At 40.2% G+C, this 22,325-nt stretch overlaps 1 protein-coding gene across 3 annotated transcripts in view; it reads right to left on the minus strand.

Annotated features, from left to right (window-relative positions):
* LOC147325158 (copine-8-like) overlaps positions 1 to 22,325 on the minus strand; it is a 94,493-nt gene that overhangs the window by 27,930 nt on the left and 44,238 nt on the right. For all 3 annotated transcript variants that reach the window (XM_086299511.1, XM_086299512.1, XM_086299513.1), the window contains exons 5-7: positions 15,599 to 15,638; positions 8,614 to 8,690; positions 769 to 832 (exon numbers count right to left, since the gene is read on the minus strand). In XM_086299511.1, the coding sequence (XP_086155637.1) occupies positions 769 to 832; positions 8,614 to 8,690; positions 15,599 to 15,638 (181 nt within the window). The remainder of the gene's footprint in view (positions 1 to 768; positions 833 to 8,613; positions 8,691 to 15,598; positions 15,639 to 22,325) is intronic.

Here is a 22,325-nt window from a genome sequence, read left to right on the forward strand (position 1 = left end):
GCACATTTGCACTGTTGCAAGAAGGTCTGCTGTATCTCCCAAAACAGCCTCAAGAGTTTGGAAGAGATACTAGGAGATAGGCACAGGGAGCGCTGGACATGGCTGTACCATGCAGCAGGACCAGTGTCTGCTCTTTTGTGGGAGGAGAAACAGGAGAAGTACTGCCAGAGCCCTACAAAACGCCCTCCAGCAGACTACTCATGTGCATGTTTCTGGCTATATTGTCAGAAACAGACTACATGAGCATGGGATCAGGTCCCAGCATCATTTATTGTGCACACAGCTCAGCACCATTCAGGACAGAGCAAAGGTCTGTGGCCACCTGCAAAACCTGCAAAAGCATTCCAGTTTTAGGGGGGATTTCATTTCATTAGCATCAAAAGCAGGTGAATTAACCAACAATGGATTATGTGTCTCACAGAGGGAGAAGCACAGTTTCTCATTTATAGTTATTGTTAAATATATGAATATATTGACGACACAAGTAACTAGCCTTTCTAACTAAGATGGGGGTATTTGACATTAAATTAAATGCTTTTTTTTTATCCTTCCAACTCCATAGTGCAAAGTCGTGTGTAAAGCTTATGAATACGTGTATTCTATGTGTGAAACCAATATTAAAATGTTGGACAATTTTAGTTCGATCTGTGTGATTTTTACTTGAAGAAGACAAAATAACCAGAGAATACAGATAAATAAAGCACAGCATCTCAAAGTCCGAAAAGTCCACTTCAAAATGGCCAACAGGTGAACCAAACAGACTCTTACCCTGCAGTTGCTCACTTCTTCTGCTCTCACTATGATAGTGCCACATTTCTTTCCTGGGATTCCACTAGAAAAAAGAAAAACAAAACAGGAAATTGACCGCATTGATTCCAGTGTAAATGCTTTAAATGTAATCTATTTTACACTGTATATGTCTGTTCTATTACTGCATGCATACTATATTTAGTGCTTCACAGTATTATTTGTCATCTTAGTTTTTTTTCTTAGTATATCTATACTACTCATTACATTTTAAACTGCATTTTGTCATTCTAATCTGAAATTGTGAATTCTTGGTTGTTCATCTTCCTGTGGCATTTCTTTTCACCACAGATTGGGGTTTTGGGCAAATATTTATGATAAGAATATTTAAGGTTGATCAGGAGTTTCAGCAAAATGCTGAAAATGAGAGAATTTCAGGAGACGCTGCATCTAATTTCTCCTCTTCATGTTTTCTCTTGCAGTCACTGCCTGATTGCATTTGTAAATATCAATTAATGCTGAATGAAAACCTTCAGAAAAGAACATCAAAGTAATGCAAACCACATCCAGTGACATTTCAGCTGAAATGTTTGTTTGCATCCTGAGCAGGCGAAGCGTAATATTCAGCCAATAAAGCCAAGGGAGGCTGACCACTAAAAATAGACAAAATGAATGCCACAGACCCCGGGCCTGCTCCAGGGTAAGGAAGGGTAGAGATCATTTATTTTGGCTAAGTAATGTCCAGTAATGCCAGAAAGCGCCTTAAACAAATAAGAAAATTGAGAAATTTATGGCTGATCTAAGCAAGTTTTTGACAATTTCTCCATCGCCTGAGATTCACAGGCATCTTTGGATGAACAGGGAAGCTTCAGTGAAATGAAGCCACTGTACATGGAGAGATTGCTCAGTAAGGGGCCAGATGGAAGAAATGGTGAGACAAAGAACAAAAAAGAGATGGACAGAGCCACAGAGAGAAACAGTGGAAGAACACAGTGCATAAATCATGGAGTACAAAAAACTGTAGAGGAAGCCTGACACCATCAGTGCGTGACATCACAAGTGTCACTGAAATGGAATTTTAGTCTGTGATCCCCTTCAGTGCTCACAGTCAGTATCTTACACGTGTGTAAATTAGCCTCAATCTTATGTTCTTTACTGATAAAGCTATATGCTATAAAGCAACTACACCTTCACTCCTAAAAAACTGATTCAATCTTGATGAAACTGGCACATAAATTACCCAGGGTATGTAGCATCAATATGGTGATTGACTCAACATTTACTTTGAATAAAAAGTGCAGGTTTTTTTCTGTGTATTTGTATATAGAAGCTGCAAAATCGAGGCTGTTTAGTGAACATGTGCTGTTTTTACAAACTTAAGTACACAAAGATTCAAAATGAGCTAATATTTTTCTTAAAATAGTACATGTTCTGGTTGTCACTAAGCAAATGACCCATATGCTGTGAGGGTATTGCAGAGAGCTGGGTTTGTATCCTCCCCGGGCCATTTTCTCTCCATCTTCCACTTGCTCTCTCTCCCAGCTTTCCTTTTGCACTCTCAACTCTCCTATCATAATAAAGGCTAAGAATTCCCCAAAAATACTTCTTAAAAATTGTGCATTTTCTCACTTCTGTTCTGTTATTAATAAAATATGGATTTATGAAATTTGCAGTTTACACAGTATTCCATTTTTGGAATTGGCTTTCCAAAACATCTGTGCTGAGCTTTTTCAATGATTACATTTATGTTAGCTTTAATTACCAAGTATCTGGATCTGTGCCATACACCAATACAGTTGCTGGATGTGCCTTGTGTTACGTTCACCTAAAAGGGGTCTAGGCGATGAGGGGGGGAAGTAACAAAATGTGTCCGGGTCAGAAAAAGGAGACAGAGGCAAAATGGATAAATTAAAGAGTTTCATTAAAGTTTCTATTAATATTCAGCTAAAAGAGACGGACAAGCCACTTTCACCATTTAAGGAAAAACAAAACTCAAGCGTTGGTCAATAAAGTAAAACGTAAGTCAAAAAGAGAGAGCAGCTCACTCACTGTAACCATTCACATGGCACTCTGGCCCAGAGCTCACCTGTCCCTGAGCTTAAATCCCTTTAATTACTGATGTGAGTCAGCTGTGTAAAAGAGAAAGGGTGGCACCTCGGGCAGAAGAGATTGAAGGACACGCCCACACAGGCACCTTCAGGAGGAGGCCCTGCTAGGGCCGTAACACCTTGCTAACAAAGTAAGCTAACTTCAGCCGATAACTTTACATTCTCATCCAAATTTTGTCACTTTTGGCATCCAGAAGTCCAGATGACAACAAATAAAATGCCACATTCAAGGGTTCAAAGAGGTAGTCCAAAAAAATAGTCCATCATCCATATACAGTCTATGGTTTACAGTTGTTCTTCTATTTTTGTTGTTGTTGCTGCTTTATTTTTATTTGTATGATCCAGAGCCACTCGACTGAGCAGGAGTGAAATGCTTTCAACTTGGGAAGGAGCACAAACAAAGTAACACACCCACACATACACACACACACACAGCTGCCCAGACTTGCAAATATCAATTGCAGAATAATGACGAATATCTAAAAATATCTTCACAAATCCTAAAAAAGTTACAAATAAAACATGTAGGTGCTAGAAAGAAAGCACAAAGACACAAATAAACACACACAATCACAAATCTAAAAGACAGTGAATGACTACGGGCAGAGATGATTACATAACTTAGTGACAGCAACACATTCTTACATCATATTTCTTGTGTATCATTCTTTAGGAAACCCATTCAGTTCCAACCGCTCGTTGATTCTGACACACACAGACACACACTCACTGACAGAGAGAGACACACACTAATGGATGTAGATGCCAGTATGGCCACTTACTTTCAGCTCACTCAATTTCTCCCTTTCGCTCACTCTAACACACACATAATGCACACACAAAAAGGACACCCACTGGAGGACGTGGGGATCAGACCATGGTTGGACAGCTGATGGCTCACTGTCTTTGGTGGAAAATTAAAACAAGACGAACAGGTTCTTTAGTTCTGCTCTGTGGGTTGAAGCTGCAATAATATCAGGATGCAGCTAACAACCAAAAAGAAGTCTGAAGACCTCTTGGAGAATTTACAAGAAAGCTTTCCAAGGAAACTTTGGTCCATGATTTATGAGGAGCCTTCGTGCAGTAAACAAAACTCTCACTTCTGTGTAATTTTAAATTGGGCTGTATTCGTGCAGTCGCCTTGTTTATATTTAAAGTATTATTAATGAAATATTTTTAAAGAACCTTGAACTGTTTTAGATTTTCTAAATACCCATGAAGCATTCAAAACTCATGAGAATATATTAGCAAATGTCTGTACTTTTGACTTCCCCATTTAAGTTAAGACTTACATCTGGATACAAATCTGGATAGCCGATCAACTCCATCTAAAGGTCTGACAATCCACTGCCATGGTTTTTTAAAGTGTGCCCGTGGAGTTGAAATTGTCGCAGACTAAAACGCATTCTGTGCATCACTGAAGTCAATTTGATTATTGTATTTTGTTCTTCGTGAAAAAAAAAATTAAACTTCTTTCTGGATGTTAGCTGCCTTCTGTTCCATTTATTCTGTTAAGACGATCCTACGTTGATGTCCAAGATCCGGGGAGGCCCAATATGAATGATAGTGTTCCATTATGCACTTTTCTACCCAGGTATGGTTTTTACTGGATTGGCAGAGTGTGATAGTAGATGAGCTCCTCAACAGAGCTGGATAAATTGCAGCCTCAAACCATGACAGAGCCTCCACCGTGTTTTACAAATGGCTATGGATACTCACCGTTGTACCTCTCTCCTAACCTTTGCCCTACATACTGATAAATTATTTGTATTTGAACCAAGAAATTGCTGGACTTGCTCTTCTTGTCACTAAACAGTGAACAATATACAAGTACATTTAGAAAAGAAAATAAGAGAGAAAAAAATACTATGCAAATTACATACAAAAAAAACCGTTCTGATTAATTTACATATTGAAAGGGAGTGGGAAGAAGTACACACTTATTTAATCCCACCCCTTTGCCATAAATTATCAGTTAATATTTAGTCAGCTTCCTTACTGATATAATTTGTAATAAAAATAGCGAACAGATTTCTGATATACTTTATACTATAATATCACATCATGAGTTTTTTGTTTGTTTGTTTTTAAATAGAGACATTCACTTAATTTCAATATTTTCCTTGTCTTTATCGTTCGAGAAGATCATATTTTCATAACTCTTTTTGAACAGTTTTATGTTTGGACATTGCTTTAATTCCATATTCAGCCTGTTCCATAGTTTCACTCCATGAACAGAAACACAAAAGCCTTTTCTTGTAGTACGTACCTTCATTGTTTTGAAGTTACAAAAACCCCTTAAATTATAACTTCCTTCTTTCAAAAAAAAACATACTCTGAATATTACCTGGCAGTTCTTTATTTTTTGCTTTGAATAGAATTTGTGCTGTTTGGAATTTCACTAGATCGTCAATTTTCAATATTTCAGACTGCAAAAATAGTGAGTTTGTATGTTCCCTATAACCTGCATTGTGGATGATTCGAATTGCTTTTTTTTGAAGAGTAAAAAGTGAATGTAATGTGGTTTTATAGTTATTGCCCCAGACCTCTGCACAATAGCTTAAGTATGGTGAAACCAGTGAACAGTATAGAATATGAAGTGATGTTCTGTCGAATACCTGTTTTGCCTTGTTTAGTACTGCAATGCTTCGTGATACTTTGGAATGAATATATCTTACGTGAGCTCTCCAGTTAGGTTTTTCATCTATTATTACCCCCAGAAATTTATTTTCACTGACTATTTCAATATCAACACCATTTATTTGAATCTTTGCATTTGTATTTAAACTACTGTTACGTTTCGGTGTGTCAGTGTTTTGTTTTTGCGTGACTGTCATGTATTTCCTGCTTTACTTTGAAAATTTGTGTTATCGTAGTGTGTTCAGTTTACATTTTCCCTGTCTCGTCAGTTCTAATTTGCCCCAGCTGTGTTTCCCTCCTGTGGTCCATTCCCTAATTGCTCCTTCTATGTATTTAAGCCCTGTGTTTCTGTATGTCATGGTCGCGATCTCCCCCCCCCCCGTTGTAAATAGTTTGGCGCCTTGTGGTGTGTTGTAAATAAATATCATATTTTGCTTTAAGGAAACTTTCGTTTTGGGATGATTTGTGGAAGCCCGTATTAGTTTTTTTCTCGTGTGTTGTTGCCTTATTTTTATTTTCCTGCGTTGCACCCCGGTTGCCTAGGCCGGGGTGTAACATATGGGGGCTCGTCCGGGATTGCCTTCGCTGGGGGGTCCAGGGACCGCCCCAGCCTTTGTCGTCTGCTGGAGGGTCCGTGGGACCGCTCCAGCCTTCATTCGCCTTCGCTGAAGGGTCCGAGGGACCACTCCAGCCTTCATCCGCCTTCGCTGGATGGTCCGTGGGACCGCTCCAGCCTTCGTCGTCCGCTGGAGGGTCGGTGGGGCCGCTCCAGCCGTCATCAGCTTCGTCTGCCTTCGCTTCAGCCGTCCGTCTCCGCTGGAGGGTCCGAGGGACCGCTCCAGCCTTCATCCGCCTTCGCTGGAGGGTCCGTGGGACCGCTCCAGCCTTCGTCGTCTGCTGGAGGGTCAGTGGGACCGCTCCAGCCTTCATCAGCTTCGTCTGCCTTCGCTGAGGGGAGGGTCCGTGGGACCACCCCAGCCTTTGTCGTCGCTGGAGGGTCCGTGGGACCGCTCCAGCCTTCATCCGCCTTCGCTGGAGGGTCCGTGGGACCGCTCCAGCCTTCATCCGCCTTCGCTGGAGGGTCCGAGGGACCGCTCCAGCCTTCGTCGTCTGCTGGAGGGTCAGTGGGACCGCTCCAGCCTCCATCAGCTTCGTCTGCCTTCATCCGCCTTCGCCGGGGGGAGGGTCCGTGGGACCGCCCCAGCCTTTGTCGTCGCTGGAGGGTCCGTGGGACCGCTCCAGCCTTCATCCGCCTTCGCTGGAGGGTCCGAGGGACCGCTCCAGCCTTCGTCGTCTGCTGGAGGGTCAGTGGGACCGCTCCAGCCTCCATCAGCTTCGTCTGCCTTCGTCTTCAGCCTTCGTTTGTTTGATCAAACATTTCACTTGGGGTTACATGTTTGATTTTTGGGTAGGGGGAAATGTTACGTTTCGGTGTGTCAGTGTTTTGTTTTTGCGTGACTGTCATGTATTTCCTGCTTTACTTTGAAAATTTGTGTTATCGTAGTGTGTTCAGTTTACATTTTCCCTGTCTCGTCAGTTCTAATTTGCCCCAGCTGTGTTTCCCTCCTGTGGTCCATTCCCTAATTGCTCCTTCTATGTATTTAAGCCCTGTGTTTCTGTATGTCATGGTCGCGATCTCCCCCCCCCCGTTGTAAATAGTTTGGCGCCTTGTGGTGTGTTGTAAATAAATATCATATTTTGCTTTAAGGAAACTTTCGTTTTGGGATGATTTGTGGAAGCCCGTATTAGTTTTTTTCTCGTGTGTTGTTGCCTTATTTTTATTTTCCTGCGTTGCACCCCGGTTGCCTAGGCCGGGGTGTAACACTACTATTTCCAAATAACATAAGTTTAGATTTATTCAAATTTAATGATAATTTATTTTTATCAAGCCAGAACTTCACTTTACTTATTTCATTAGTCATATCCTCCAATAAATTCTGCAGATCATCACCAGAGCAAAAAATGTTTGTATCGTCAGCAAAGAGAACCATTTTTAATACTTTGGACACTTTATATTATGTGATTAATAATAATATAAATACCTCAAGTAGCTAAAACCTTTGCATAGTTCTGTATCTTCCAAAGTTGTTTTCACCTGTAATTTGAACCAATTCACAGGTTTGATCAGTTGTGAACAAATTTATGCCTATGAGATAAATAAACCTGAATCTGCTGATCTACTGGTGAATAATGAATCCTACTACAACTAGTACGATTAAAAAGCTGGGAACCTTGACAATTAGTCATTACTTCAAAATACAATGTTTTCAAACCAGACTTGTTAGTACTTTTTGAAATTGATGATTGAATTGTGATTGTGTAATGTCAAACCTTGTGTGATGATAATTGTAATTCTGTTCAGTATGGAAGGCATGTTGGCAGTTAGGCTAACAGCTCAGTTCTTCCTCTGAATGTACTACTCCACTGTTTATGTTTATTTTTGTCAGTACTAGCTAATACTGGAGAGAAACTGTCAAAAATGCTAGCAGGGGACAGACTTCCTGTGCACTAGAGGATGCTTCCAAGCTAACATAAACACCCCATCGAGCGTAAATCTGACATGAACTGCTACAGGTCTAATCACTGCTTTTTTTCCTGCTATAATTAGCAACCGAGAAGATGAAATCACAGATTCATTCATTTTAAAATATCTCTGATGAGATTCTTTAAGTCTTAAGTTCAGTTAAGGCTTCTACAAAAAGGAGGTGTGAGCTCATCACTGACACATTCACTTTGGGTGAAGTGTCCTTTTTCAATATTTGATTTTTACCATCTCAGCATGTTTGCAGTCTGTCATTAGCTCTACTGCTGTTAAAGTGTTCATCTCATTTGGCTGTTGGAGGCAGCGTAGGCTTTCATCAACATCATTACTCATTTTCATGCCGCTGCTTCACTTCGAAGACAAACAATGGCAATCTTAAAATCACATGCTGCTTTTCAGTTCACGCCTACATGATCTAAAATTTTAACAGCTTATTTGAGCTACCTATTGACTCCCAGATTAGAGTAATGTAATACAAATATTTTTGCCCATCACTTTAAAATGGCAAAAATCATATTCCAAGAGTGTGCTGACTGTTGGTCATTGTGCGTGCATTGTGTGGTGTGTGCCACTTACGTCAAAGGTTTTTCTAAGCGGCTTCCCAGGGAGCCGACAATTTCACCCAGTGTGCAGAAGGCCTGGCCCAGGAAGTCCTGCATTAAACAAGGGAAAAGAAGGTTTATGAGTTAAAGAGGAACATTCATTACAATTTTCTTTATACATCTTTTGCATTTGTTCCTTTTCCTAAATCTGTCCTTAAAGACGGTTTAATATTAATTCAAGACATTTAATTATTAATTTGTGATTTTATAGGCTAAAATACAACATATTCTCTTATATTTTTTAGCTTGCAAAATCCAGTGATTTCAGTCTTTATTATAGGATTTTGTACCATTTTACCCTGCCACTTATCATTGCAATATCTTTTTCAGCTGCAACAAACAAGGCTGAGCCGATTATGTGACTGGCTGTGGCTTCAGCATGACTGAACAAACAGCCATCATACAGAGATACCACACAGCAGCGCCACGTGGAAAACAGAAAACAAAAAGCTATAGGTAAAACAAAATAATTAAGTAACAAAGTAAACAAAGTTGCATTTGCACCTGCATTGGAAATATCTCATTTGAAGCTGTTTCTCCAGCAGATTTAAAGTGAAGGGTAAAAAGAAACACATCACTCAAATTAAATGTCACATTCCCTTCTCCATCCACATTTATTTTGCACACTGACATCTAAGCCCACCGTGCAAAGAGACTAGTGTCCTTGTTGATCACTGCAGGGTGACCACATGAGAGGAGTCAGTGTAGAGATGAGGAGCCCTTGGCCAGCAAAACAGAGAATTCTTGCATAAAAAGTGGACTGCTCATGCACTGATACTAAGTCCTCCCCTACGAGACTGAGAATGCACGCGTATAAAAGTGCTTGACAGATGAGTCGTGTTGAGTCCAGTGGGCAGAAAGCTGCTCCAAAGATATATTATACTGATATATATCAGTATATTTCTCCCCCAGCCGAGGTCTCAAAACAAAAAGGGATGACAAAAACACTCTGGCCTTTCCTTAACATGTGTGCTACTAGCGAGGAGCCCTAGCCTGCTGCACCATTGAAAGTCTAAGGCTAGGAGTTGTGGTGCTATAGATTCACTGTACAGAGAGAAAAGGTTTGAGGGGTTTCTCTAATAAAAAAAAATTATATATATATTTTTTTTTTACTGTACTTCCAAACCCCTTATAGTCCCACGTGTGGGATTATACCAAGGCCCAGTGAAACAGTGGGCAGCTACCAATCCAGCGCCCGGGGAGCAGTTTGTAGTGACGTTCCTTCTTACTGATGTTGCTGTCATTCGGTCTCACTACATCTATCACTACGGCGGTCTTCCTCTGCTTGTCCATCACCACTATGTCCGGTTGGTTAGCCACCACCATTTTGCATGTCTGTATCTGGAAGTCCCACAAGGTCTTAGTTTGGTCACTCTTGACCACCCTACGGGGGGGATCTCCCATTTTGAACTCTGGACTTCCAGGCCATACTCGGCACAGATGTTTCTGTATACAGGGAGTGCAGAATTATTAGGCAAATGAGTATTCTGTCCACATCATCCTCTTCATGCATGTTGTCTTACTCCAAGCTGTATAGGCTCGAAAGCCTACTACCAATTAAGCATATTAGGTGATGTGCATCTCTGTAATGAGAAGGGGTGTGGTCTAATGACATCAACACCCTATATCAGGTGTGCATAATTATTAGGCAACGTCATTTCCTTTGGCAAAATGGGTCAAAAGAAGGACTTGACAGACTCAGAAAAGTCAAAAATAGTGAGATATCTTGCAGAGGGATGCAGCAGTCTCAAAATTGCAAAGCTTCTGAAGCGTGATCATCGAACAATCAAGCGTTTCATTCAAAATAGTCAACAGGGTCGCAAGAAGCGTGTGGAAAAACCAAGGCGCAAAATAACTGCCCATGAACTGAGAAAAGTCAAGCGTGCAGCTGCCAAGATGCCACTTGCCACCAGTTTGGCCATATTTCAGAGCTGCAACATCACTGGAGTGCCCAAAAGCACAAGGTGTGCAATACTCAGAGACATGGCCAAGGTAAGAAAGGCTGAAAGACGTCCACAACTGAACAAGACACACAAGCTGAAACGTCAAGACTGGGCCAAGAAATATCTCAAGACTGGTTTTTCTAAGGTTTTATGGACTGATGAAATGAGAGTGAGTCTTGATGGGCCAGATGGATGGGCCCGTGGCTGGATTGGTAAAGGGCAGAGAGCTCCAGTCCGACTCAGACGCCAGCAAGGTGGAGGTGGAGTACTGGTTTGGGCTGGTATCATCAAAGATGAGCTTGTGGGGCCTTTTCGGGTTGAGGATGGAGTCAAGCTCAACTCCCAGTCCTACTGCCAGTTTCTGGAAGACACCTTCTTCAAGCAGTGGTACAGGAAGAAGTCTGCATCCTTCAAGAAAAACATGATTTTCATGCAGGACAATGCTCCATCACACGCGTCCAAGTACTCCACAGCGTGGCTGGCAAGAAAGGGTATAAAAGAAGAAAAACTAATGACATGGCCTCCTTGTTCACCTGATCTGAACCCCATTGAGAACCTGTGGTCCATCATCAAATGTGAGATTTACAAGGAGGGAAAACAGTACACCTCTCTGAACAGTGTCTGGGAGGCTGTGGTTGCTGCTGCACGCAATGTTGATGGTGAACAGATCAAAACACTGACAGAATCCATGGATGGCAGGCTTTTGGGTGTCCTTGCAAAGAAAGGTGGCTATATTGGTCGCTGATTTGTTTTTGTTTTGTTTTTGAATGTCAGAAATGTATATTTGTGAATGTGGAGATGTTATATTGGTTTCACTGGTAAAAATAAATAATTGAAATGGGTATATATTTGTTTTTTGTTAAGTTGCCTAATAATTATGCACAGTAATAGTCACCTGCACACACAGATATTCCCCTAAAATAGCTAAAACTAAAAACAAACTAAAAACTACTTCCAAAAACATTCAGCTTTGATATTAATGAGTTTTTTGGGTTCATTGAGAACATGGTTGTTGTTCAATAATAAAATTATTCCTCAAAAACGTTTTTGTTGTTGTTGCCTGCAGTCAGGAATGAATCATTCCCAAGTTACACGGCTATAGGCTCAGGCTGTTGGGGGGACTTCCCATGAGCATTACTTGTCATCTTCCCATGTATATGTCGCTACTTCATGTCATTAATTTAGTCTTTTTCTTCCATAGTTGTTTTGTCCTTGGTCACTGTACTCTTCTTTTGACTTCCCCCTCAGTTCCAATTGTTTGTAGTAGATGCCTGTCCTCCTTGTATCCTGGGGCTGCTGGAGGTGTCTTCCTGTTGAACAGGAGTTCTTCCTTCTCAACATTACCAAGTACTTGTTCATAAAAAATCTGATCATTAAAGATTCCTCTCTCAGTACCTTTCTCAAAACAACTGTTGTTGTAAATTGGTGCTATATAAATACAACTTCCTGTGCCTGCGTGGGTTTCCTCCAAGTACGCAATAGTCCTCCCACATCCCTAAGAGATGTTTGTTAGGTTAAATGATGATTTGAGCCGTAGGTGTGATTATGATTACTTTCTATCTCTGTCTGGTCTGTGATGGACTGGCAGGCTATCCAGAGTGAACACAGATTCTGCTAGAATAGACTTCATCCATCCATCTAAAGAGAGTGGATGGATATTACTGATCCAATTAGAATTTTGGCAGAATTGTATATACAATATGTACATATCATATGCACAATCTCACACATTACAAGAAATTGTTTTAATATGGACTAAAAATTTAGCTTGAATAATATGAAAAATATGTTGAACAAAACAAAAATACACATAAAATATTAAAATCCTAAGTCTTCAGAAAACTATAAGAGGTGTGTCATCAGCACCAAACAACACCAAAGGTAGAACAGAACTTTGTTTGAAGGACCCTTGGGCTTTAAGCCTGTTGCACTCAGTAGGTATTTCTTGCATCACACTTGTGAACAGTCTAATAAAGGAAATGCCACTATTCTTTTAAAAGCTGTTAAACAAATAACAAGATGTGATGTGCTTTTCTAACCACAAGACATTTAATAAAGGGAATAAAAGCTCCAGTAAAATCCAGCCGTCTCTCAAGCAGTCATGAGGGAACACCAGCCAGTTAATTTAATTACTGCCTGCAAACAAAAAAGCAATTTCTCCGCCTGGATTCATTTGCTTATCATCGAGTGCTGAATAAAGACTTTGTAATGAGACCGCTGTTTGTGAGAAGCACTGGTGTATTTTTCCACAAAAAAACATGAGTTGAATAACTGTGCGTGGTGACAAGCAGCGCTTAGGAAGAACGTCATACCCTAGCCTTACATCCAACTTTACTGTATGTCCCCTTTCTGAACTGTTTTTCCTGCAGCTTTAAGTACTAAAGGTATGTGAACCATATGGCACGGGGGAAAACATCTGTTTTGATTGGAGAAGGGAGGCATCCTCTAAGGGTGCCACTGAAGCTGCCAAAAAAGATACTGTACTTGTGTGCGTTTGCATTTTTTCTTCATTTTTAGCCACACGACTAGGAATGAACTGGACAATGGAGCCATCACTGTGTGCCAGATCTCCTATCCCACACATCCACAATGACGACAGGACGCATCCAAGCGTCCTCAGCCTTCATGCTTAGAGTGAATTGCAGCACTCACATTGCTCACTGCTCACAGAGGAAGCCTCGGGGCACGCTGAGGTTGGGGCTGAGGAAAAGAGCTCCGCCAGCAGTTGGCAGAGAGGTCGAAGCTGGGTAATAGGAAATGGGGCTGGGTGTTGAGGTGAAGAGAGAGTTTTATACTGAACTAGTGCTGCTCAAACCTCTGTTTGAACTGAAAGGGAATGTTGTAGCTTTAAGCCAGGGATATATCAAATTTCAGAAAAGCAGAATCCTTAATCAGCAGCAGCATGACAAAACAAAACCAGAAATAACAAAGCTGATCAGAAGCTGTGTCTGATATTTATGCGTTTTATTTGATCATTTTGTTGAGCTTTTTCTATTTCCTGGAGTTGCTGTCTAATGCCCAGGACAGTGTTTTTCTCCAAATTTAATCTCTTTGTTATATTAATAAACCACCTTTTGATAAAGATGACATGTTCAACATATTAAATTAGAAACAAAACAATGGAACCTACATGAATGAGAACTTTAAGATATATAGCCTCTGTAGCATTGCTGCCTAAGTTTAGGGGTCAGCGCAAATTGATTGATAACTATCCATTTAAACTAGTCCTCAAAGAAAGTGTAAGTTCCATAAGTACTATCACAAGAAAGACAAACAACATGTATTTATTTGAAGTTAAGGCCACACTAACTCATATGAGTTGTGGCCAAAATGTTCTGGAAATCAGTCCATAAAATAATAAAAAAGCAATACCTCATTTCAATTTGTCCAATCTCCCCTTCAGGCTCCTCTTTGTTAAATGGCCGGTATTTAACTCATATTTACTTAGTCCCTATGGACCCCAAAGCGCTTTACACTACATTCAGTCATCCACCCACTGGTGATGGCAAGCTACATTGTAGCCAGAGCTGCCCTGGGGCGCCCTGACAGAGGCGAGGCTGCCGGACACTGGCGCCACCGGGCCCTCTGACCACCACCCACAATGGGTAGGCAATGGGTGAAGTGTCTTGCCCAAGGACACAACGATCGAGACTATCAGAGCCGGGGTTCGAACCGGCAACCTTCCGATTACAAGACGAACGGCCAACTCTTGAGCCACGATCGCCTCACATGTTAGCATGTCTGGCATTTATATTTTGTTTCCGTGCAATAGATCTCATTGCATGGATCATTCATTTTACCTCTGCTCTGATTCTCTTTACATTTGTGAAAACAAATGTGTGCTCACAATCAAACACCTGACTGATGTGCTGCCTTCAGGGACCGTCTGTTTTTATTAAGCACTGCGGTCAATTCCCAGATGTGTCAAAACACAGCTTCCAAAAAGCTATTTCAAATTATCAGCCGAACTGAACGTGGTCTGGAAAATGCACAAGATGACTTTAACGGCAAGACTGGTAAAATATAAATTCGTATTTAACTTTCAGGAACTTTTCGATCGCTTTGCATTTAACTTGTGCTAGAAAACCCAAAGTATCAAAAAAGTATTATTTTAATGTGGATTGCACAACACTGGTCACTATATTCTTCATTTCCAGTTAATACTTGTACAGCTGCTGTTATTGTGTGTATATATATATTTATTTATTTATATTTCTATAGTTCTATACTGTGTATTGTGTATTTTGTTGTACAGTTATTTTATTTTCAACTTTAATTTATATATTTTATCTTATTCTTTCACAGTTAAATTTACCCTTCATTCTAATTTGTGTTGTACAGTTATTTCATTTTTAACCTTAATTTTTTTTATATTTTATTCCTTCCTAGTTAAATTTACCCCTTTTAATTTTTCATATTTATTTCCTATCTTATTCATAGCCTTTTCCTTTTTTTTTCTTTAGGTCACGAGCAGTTGTCTAAGCATTTCACTGCATATCGTACTGTGTATGACTGTGTACGTGACAAATAAAATTTGAATTTGATTTGAATTTGAATTAAAAGAAAGAGTATATGCAAAGTAGCAGATGCACCCATAATTCAGTGCCCTGATTTATCTCTAATCAGCTGATATTTTTTGTTTTTCTTTGTTTTTTAAACATGAACAGCATCTATGAGGTGTGAGGTCTTGGTGACCTACAGACATAAGGAAACACTTTAAACCTCAGCCCTTGGTTGTTGTGTGGCTCTCAGCCTTTATTCTGGCCTTCAGTAAATGGAACAAAGTTCAGTCAGACTGAGATCATTTACTTGACTTGGTCAGTAAAGAATAGTCCACCTTGTCACCCTGAAAAGCTCTTTGGTTGCTTTGCATGTGTGTTTATGATCACTACTTTTACCCCCAACATTCAGATTCAAATCAGGCTGCTATTGTTCTGGAAGGTTAACTGTGGCTGTATAAAATTTAAATGAATGCATGGCTGATTGTTGAACAGCTGAGGTGAAAGAGACACTCACATGTCTGGAGAGGTTGTCACTCTTGCAGTCTAAATCATACCTGCAGAGAAAAAGAAAAAAGATTAAATATCCGAACATGGACAGTGGCAGCACAAACTGACTGACAGATATGTGACTGAAAGGGGACCGTAGTGTCATTTTTTTTGCCTTCATTATCTAGAGGCATTAATGCAAGGTACAGCAGTTCTCACTAATCACTGTAAAGAAGCTATTCATGCTTAACACAGGTTTTGTGATGGCGGGACCAAAAGCTTCACTAAAACGATTTCATGCATGTGGGTACATAATTACCAGGCTCAGTACTTTTAGGTCAGGTGAAGGCTTCAGCAATTTTACCACCCAAATTTTCCAGCTTTCAATTATGACGGTTTAATAGCTTTTGGTTTGTAGTCAGTATGTATCTACAATGCCAATTAGATTATTTTAAAAACTGCATAAAATATATTTCAAAAAGAAAGAAATAACACAGAGAAATATTCAGGGAATCAACCAGAGTCAGCATGCTACGTATTGTATTCAATAAACACCACATTTATAAAACTTCATATAACTATCATCTATAGTATTTATATTATATATGCATATGCACATACATGCACCTGCACACAGTCAGACATACACAAACACACCCGTCACAGATTAATGGATCTCAGTGGTCCATTCTTACACTCATAATGAGTAATATAGTGATTAGGTGCTTAAATGCTTTTGGAGGATTTTTGCATCTGGGAATATTGTTAACTTTAAAGCACAACAAGGCCCCGCATTGCCTCAAGGTTTAGCTGTTCTATTTCAGCTAAATCGCAAATCCACTGACTGAAGCAATAAGAAACTCCAATGAGATTTTACTCGAGACATGTACTCTCGAGTAGAGTCTGGGTAGGTCTGGAACCAGCCAGAGAGGCACCAGTCCTGCAGTTTTTGTTGCTGCATCAGGTTATTGTACATGTATTAACATGATGAGCGTGTCACTCTAGGTTTGTCATTTTTCATACAGATGTATTTCAACCCAAACTATAGTCTTAACCTATAAGCAAGTGCATCTAAGTGCCTAAACCCAACCACACAATTTATTTAGTGTCTAAATCTAAATAACAAGTAAAAATGAAATTAAAAATTAGGTCAAAATTAAACAACTTGAACCAGGTTAAAATTTAATGAGATTTAATGACCTCTCAATATTCCTCTCAAAGTTTTTAACTACGGTACATATTACTACTAGTGTTGAGGGTTTTTTTTACCTGCCTGTTTGCAACTGTGCTATTTGAACAGTGTACCAATTAGAAGAGCAGTAATATAGTAGTTTTTATAGTAATTTTCAGTATTGATTTAGTATCTGAGCATCATTTTGTTTGACAGCCCTTCACGCAAGTGACAGGAAACCCCACGGGGTAGACCTGCAACCTACTTGCAGGTCGGGGGACACTCTACTTAGCCTGCTGCTACCACCACCATACTTCAGCAGTATATGATGGATGGATGGAGTGCTCTTGGCACCCAGTATTGTTGTAGCTAGTCTGTCAGTGCACCAACACCAAACAAGATCTCATGTATGGTAAGAGAATGCATTGGATGCACAAGTCCCCTGGACTTTGGTAATACCTGAGAGGATGCTAACACCAGATGACAAAAACATTAACAGAGCGATTGTGACACTGCCTGTAGCACTATAAGCAACAATTCATTTTTACAGTCTGTCCAAACTGAAAATGATATAAGGTGATGTACAATCACTAAATATTCATTCTTCCCTTAATCTATAATGAGTTGTCTGGATAAATCAGTATCCCACCAGGGGCAATCTGATAACAAACTTTTTGACTCAATGGAAAAATTGGACCAATAATTTTTTGTTTTGTTTTGTTTTGTTTTTTAGCTGGATATTTGGTTGTGTTACACTAGTGGGTAGGAAATGTGGCCTTGAGCCATTAACCTGAAACAGAGCCCTGAAGCTTCGTTCTAACTCCCTCAGTTTTCACTTTTTATTCAGACCCAAAAGACACCGACTCAAATGTAATCACTTTAGGCAGCTTAACAAGCTTCACTTGGCTCCTTCTGATGCTGTTGAAGGTTTTACTAAAAACTAACAGGCTTTCTCTTGAGGCATGCAGTGTTAATTTTCTGGTGCCCACCGAGCTTACAGTTGTCAAATGAAAAAATAAATGTGGCAGATCTTGCAGATTTATGACTTCCATCTGTGATTGCCGCTTCCCAACAAACGCTCGTAAAGGTCAATCAATGGTCAATGATCAATGGTAACTTTATTGTCCCTGATGGGAAATTGATTCGCAGTATGTCAAAACAAACAACAAACATACAACCAACACATCACGTACACTCATTAAAAAAAAAATACTATAATATAATATAAGCCTGATAAAACAACCTAGATATTCCATCGAAAAAAGTGCAATGTGCAATGGCAACAACACTTACAATTTAGTGTTGTTAATTAAGATAATAGCACTAGGTACAAACGACAATTTGTGTCGCTTTGTCTTCACTGCAGTCATTTTATAACGACGACCTGATGGAAGCAGTTGAAAATCGTTAAAGAGAGGATGATCTGAACACAACAGGACAGAGGTTGCCTTCCTCAGCACCTGCCTGTTATAAAAGTCCACAAGCTGGACCTGAGACCTCCCTGAAATCTTGCCCGCCACTTTAACCAGATTGTTAAGTCTGGTCTTATTATCCATGGACATACTACCGTACCAAGCAATGATACAGAAAGTTAAAACAGATTCAATAAAACTTTTATAAAAGAGAGTCATCATTTCAGATGAAACATTAAAACCTCTCAACCTCCTTAAAAAGTACAGTCTTTGTTGGGCCTTTTTCACTGTAGCAGCAAGATGTGACTCAAAGGACAGGGTCTTATCAAGAACAACCCCCAAGTACTTGTAACTATCCACCATTGAAATGGTGGATAGTTCAAGGATTCAGAAATGAGCAATTCCTGTATTTGCCCATCCTAACATTGGTCCAAAACCAAACGCAGCAGCTATGTTGTGCATGCCATCTAATCTACTTGGATCCCCACAGAGCAATTTATCCACCTTTATTTATTTCCTGCACCACGAAACCTCCTTCGGTGTGTCAGGTGTGTGTCAATATGCGAGTGCGGTGTATGTGCAGCAGTGTGCAGCCGAGTGTGTAAATGGAAGAGCCTGAGCGTTTCTTTCTACAGACAGCATGCCATGTACGATAAGGCGCCTGCTGACAAAACGGGGAGATGCCGTGTGTCACTACAGGATGTGGAAGAGAGCTCGAGTACAGTGCCATTACTAATATATTTCCATAAGCGCAAGGAAGACACGCTACTGTTACGCAACACGCTGCCAGCAAAATGCACAGGTGCGCTTCATGTTCTATTCGCCCCTTGCCTCTGTCACTCCCAAAGGTTCATAAATGACTCATTTAATTTTATTTAATTATAAGAGACCCAAAGAGAGCAAGAGATAAAAAAAGAGAGGGACAACGAGAGGGAGAGCGGGGGAAAAAAAGATGTATGTATGATGATTTGGCGGCACATGTTCACCCGCACATACACACGAACACACACAAGAGTGCTAGAGTAGATGTCCCATGGCGTCTTGTGAGTGCACATTTGCTGTGTATGACTGGACGTTCGTGCGTGAATGTTTATGTAGATGACGTCACTCTGCATCGGCACTGGGCCAGACAGGATTTCTCTCGGTCCTGCGCTGTCTGTCTTTGGGAGTGGGGGGTTGCTGCTCAGAGCTCTGTTTGAACTGAGCAACGATGACTAATGACAGCGCACAAATAAATGGGGCCGAAGAGGCAGGCAAACAACAGACAACGGCTCACTGACACTTCAGCGTTGTTTCCTAACAGCTTCATAAACCACTGAAAAGCTTTCAGGCTGACTGACACAAGATATCACACAAATATTTTATTAGCGGCCTCTACACTCACATGATCGAGATGATGTTTTACCAAAAATACTGCTATAAAAGGAAGTGAAAAACCATCCGACCTTCAGCTCATGTAGTCCAAGGCCACTTTATTAAGTTGTATCTTTCTCCCCTTTTGCTTTCAGAAAGCTTTCTTCTGATTGGCTGCCCCTCACAAACAAAAGCTCTGAAAAAGCAGGTGGGTGGAGCTGCAGAGTTATGTGTCTGCCATGACGACATTAAGGATATATCCGCTCACTGAGATCATACCAAACCAAGAGTAGAAAAACTCTCAGAAGCAGCCTGAGACCTGATCTTTTGGCTTTCAGAGATTCAACACTGACCTCATTATTTGACACCGACCCTGTTGCCTTAGAGAAAAGTATGGTGGCTCTAAAAGGTCAAAAAAAAACTTAAATATCTGTAAATGGAAAAATGGGACACAATAACGTGATGGAACAACTGCAGAAGTAAAAGAGCAAAAAACTTGTAAAGGATTGCATTTAAAAGTATAATACTATATATTTGTTACAGTTAGCAAACGTCTATCTACTGTTAGCTTATCAGCTCGGTTTTTCTGTGTACTTTTGCAACATTTTTCTATTTGCTGTTGTTTCTACTGTTACTAGTGTTTTTAGTGTCAACGCATGTGCGCATTTTCACTAGTCACCGTTTTTTCTTCTAAAATGCGTATTATTATGCATTATAAGTATTTTATGATTAAGAATATTGACATGCATGTTATATTTACAAAAAATAATTAATTTTGGATAGAAAAGTTCGCATCCCAGTGCAGCACTGTGGCACGATTAGCACTATTGCCTCACAGCATGAAGGACCTTTGTTGGACTCCACCATCTGGCCGGGGCTTTTCTGTGTGGAGTTGCATGTCCGTGTTCGTGTGGGTTCTGTTATGTTAATTGTTACTGTGTTCCTATGTTAATGTGATGAGTGAGTGTGAATGCTTGTCTGTCCCTCTATGTTAACCAGGGTGTACACTGCATCTTGCCCTATGGTAGCTGGGATAGGCTTCAAAACTTCTGCAACTAAACACAGAATAAAACAGACTATATTCAATTCTTCTCACACTCTTTTGTTCGATTCCTTGTGTACATACACAGGGAATATTTTGTTCTTTCATCTTGGATTGTTTGTATGTTAGTTTTCAGCCTGCTTCTTTGTCCCAATCACATCTTGTCTATATTTTAAATCTCAATGTTTCCTGTTGTTTTCAGCGTATTTTAATGTTAACATTCTGGATTACAGCAATAATGCAGTATTAATATTACCACAGTGAAAGAGAGGCTTCCTCTAATGCACAAACTTTTACATTTATATATAAAGCTGTGTGTCTTTCACACCGTGCCATCATTTATTTTGTTTTTCAGTTCAAATTCAGTCAATATTTATTGTTTTTTTTCTTCCCCCAAAATGGAAAAGAAACATGACATGCATTCTTCATGGTGAATTTCTTCTTCTGCTCTGTAAAGGTCTTTGTTTTGCAGGAGATATTCAACATTAATATATTTAAGCAAATCTGACCTTGAAATTGGTTCCACTCTTTTATTCTTGAGTACCTTAAATATTTTTATATAGCTATATCTTTATTGTATTCCTTTTTTGGTGAGCATTTCACTTCATTTTTTGAGGTCTGATCCAATTTGCAACACTTGATTAGACCACCATCCACCCAGGGGGAGCATCTCAAACCATCAAATAAATAAATAAAGTAGGGGAGCATTCGGCATGGCCAGCGTCTATAAGGGCAGTTTGTGGGGGCTTAGTGCTAGCTGGCTATATGGGTCTATTGAAGGGATTTGAAGCTTTATAAAGAAGATGGAGGTAAGGAAGGAGTGTAGGAGCAGCAATGAAATGAGTTTCAGACCTCAGGACAAAGCAGGAGGCGAGTGCAGTTACTGGTCCCGTAATGAGAAAGAACCTGTGTGTGTACATGCATGTTAAAGCTCAACATGAGTGCAAAAGACTGCTTGAGCAGTAAAGTGTATGCATGAGAGTGTGTGTGTGTGTGTGTGTGTGTGTGTGTGTGTGTGTGTATCTGGACATTTGTCTTGGTTTGAGGGCAGGCAGTGTGTGGGCGTCGCCATGTCCTAGCTGCGAGTGATCACAGGACCATCAGCCCAGAAGACAGTAACAAGGGCCTGATGCTCACCCACTCACAAGAAGCCCCACAGGGAGTCGGCTAGACGGCGCGCGCACGCACGCACACACACGCACGCACGCACGCACGCACGCACGCACGCACGCACACACACACACACACACACTCCCCATCACCCACTCTTCACTACTTGTCAGCTTTTAACATCTTGTATGATATTCTGGCAAAGTCTGCACTACATTCCTCTGGTCCACAGGGATATACACACAAACGTTAAAGCACATGCACAGAAATGCTTGAGTTATTTATACTTTTACAAACAGAGACATTCAAAAACACATTCTCTATGGCTGAATGATATAGATGAACATCATCTCTCCTTATTTTTATTGTGAGATGGTGCAGTACAGAATATTTAGGTCTGTATTTTCTGTGAGAAATATTACAAGCAGTTCTTTTAAAACAGACTGGTGTGTCAAATGAGAATCATTTCTTTATGTCATTTGATTCATACAGTAAAGGTATGAAGTGAGGTTGAGAGGTTATCATCAACAGTCAGTATTTTACAACTCAAATACAATGCAATATATTGTTTAGTTTCATATCATAACTCAATGCATCTGGGCATGTCGACATGTGTTTTCATGTTAACTTTGAACACGAAACAGTTGTTAGTGCCAGATAGGCAAAT

Source organism: Aulonocara sp. 'chitande type north' Nkhata Bay, linkage group LG7 (genome assembly GCF_057382095.1).
Source record: "Aulonocara sp. 'chitande type north' Nkhata Bay isolate Kocher_YH1m ecotype deep benthic linkage group LG7, A_spYH_male_GT1.1, whole genome shotgun sequence".
In the NCBI taxonomy this organism is placed as follows: domain Eukaryota; kingdom Metazoa; phylum Chordata; class Actinopteri; order Cichliformes; family Cichlidae; genus Aulonocara; species Aulonocara sp. 'chitande type north' Nkhata Bay.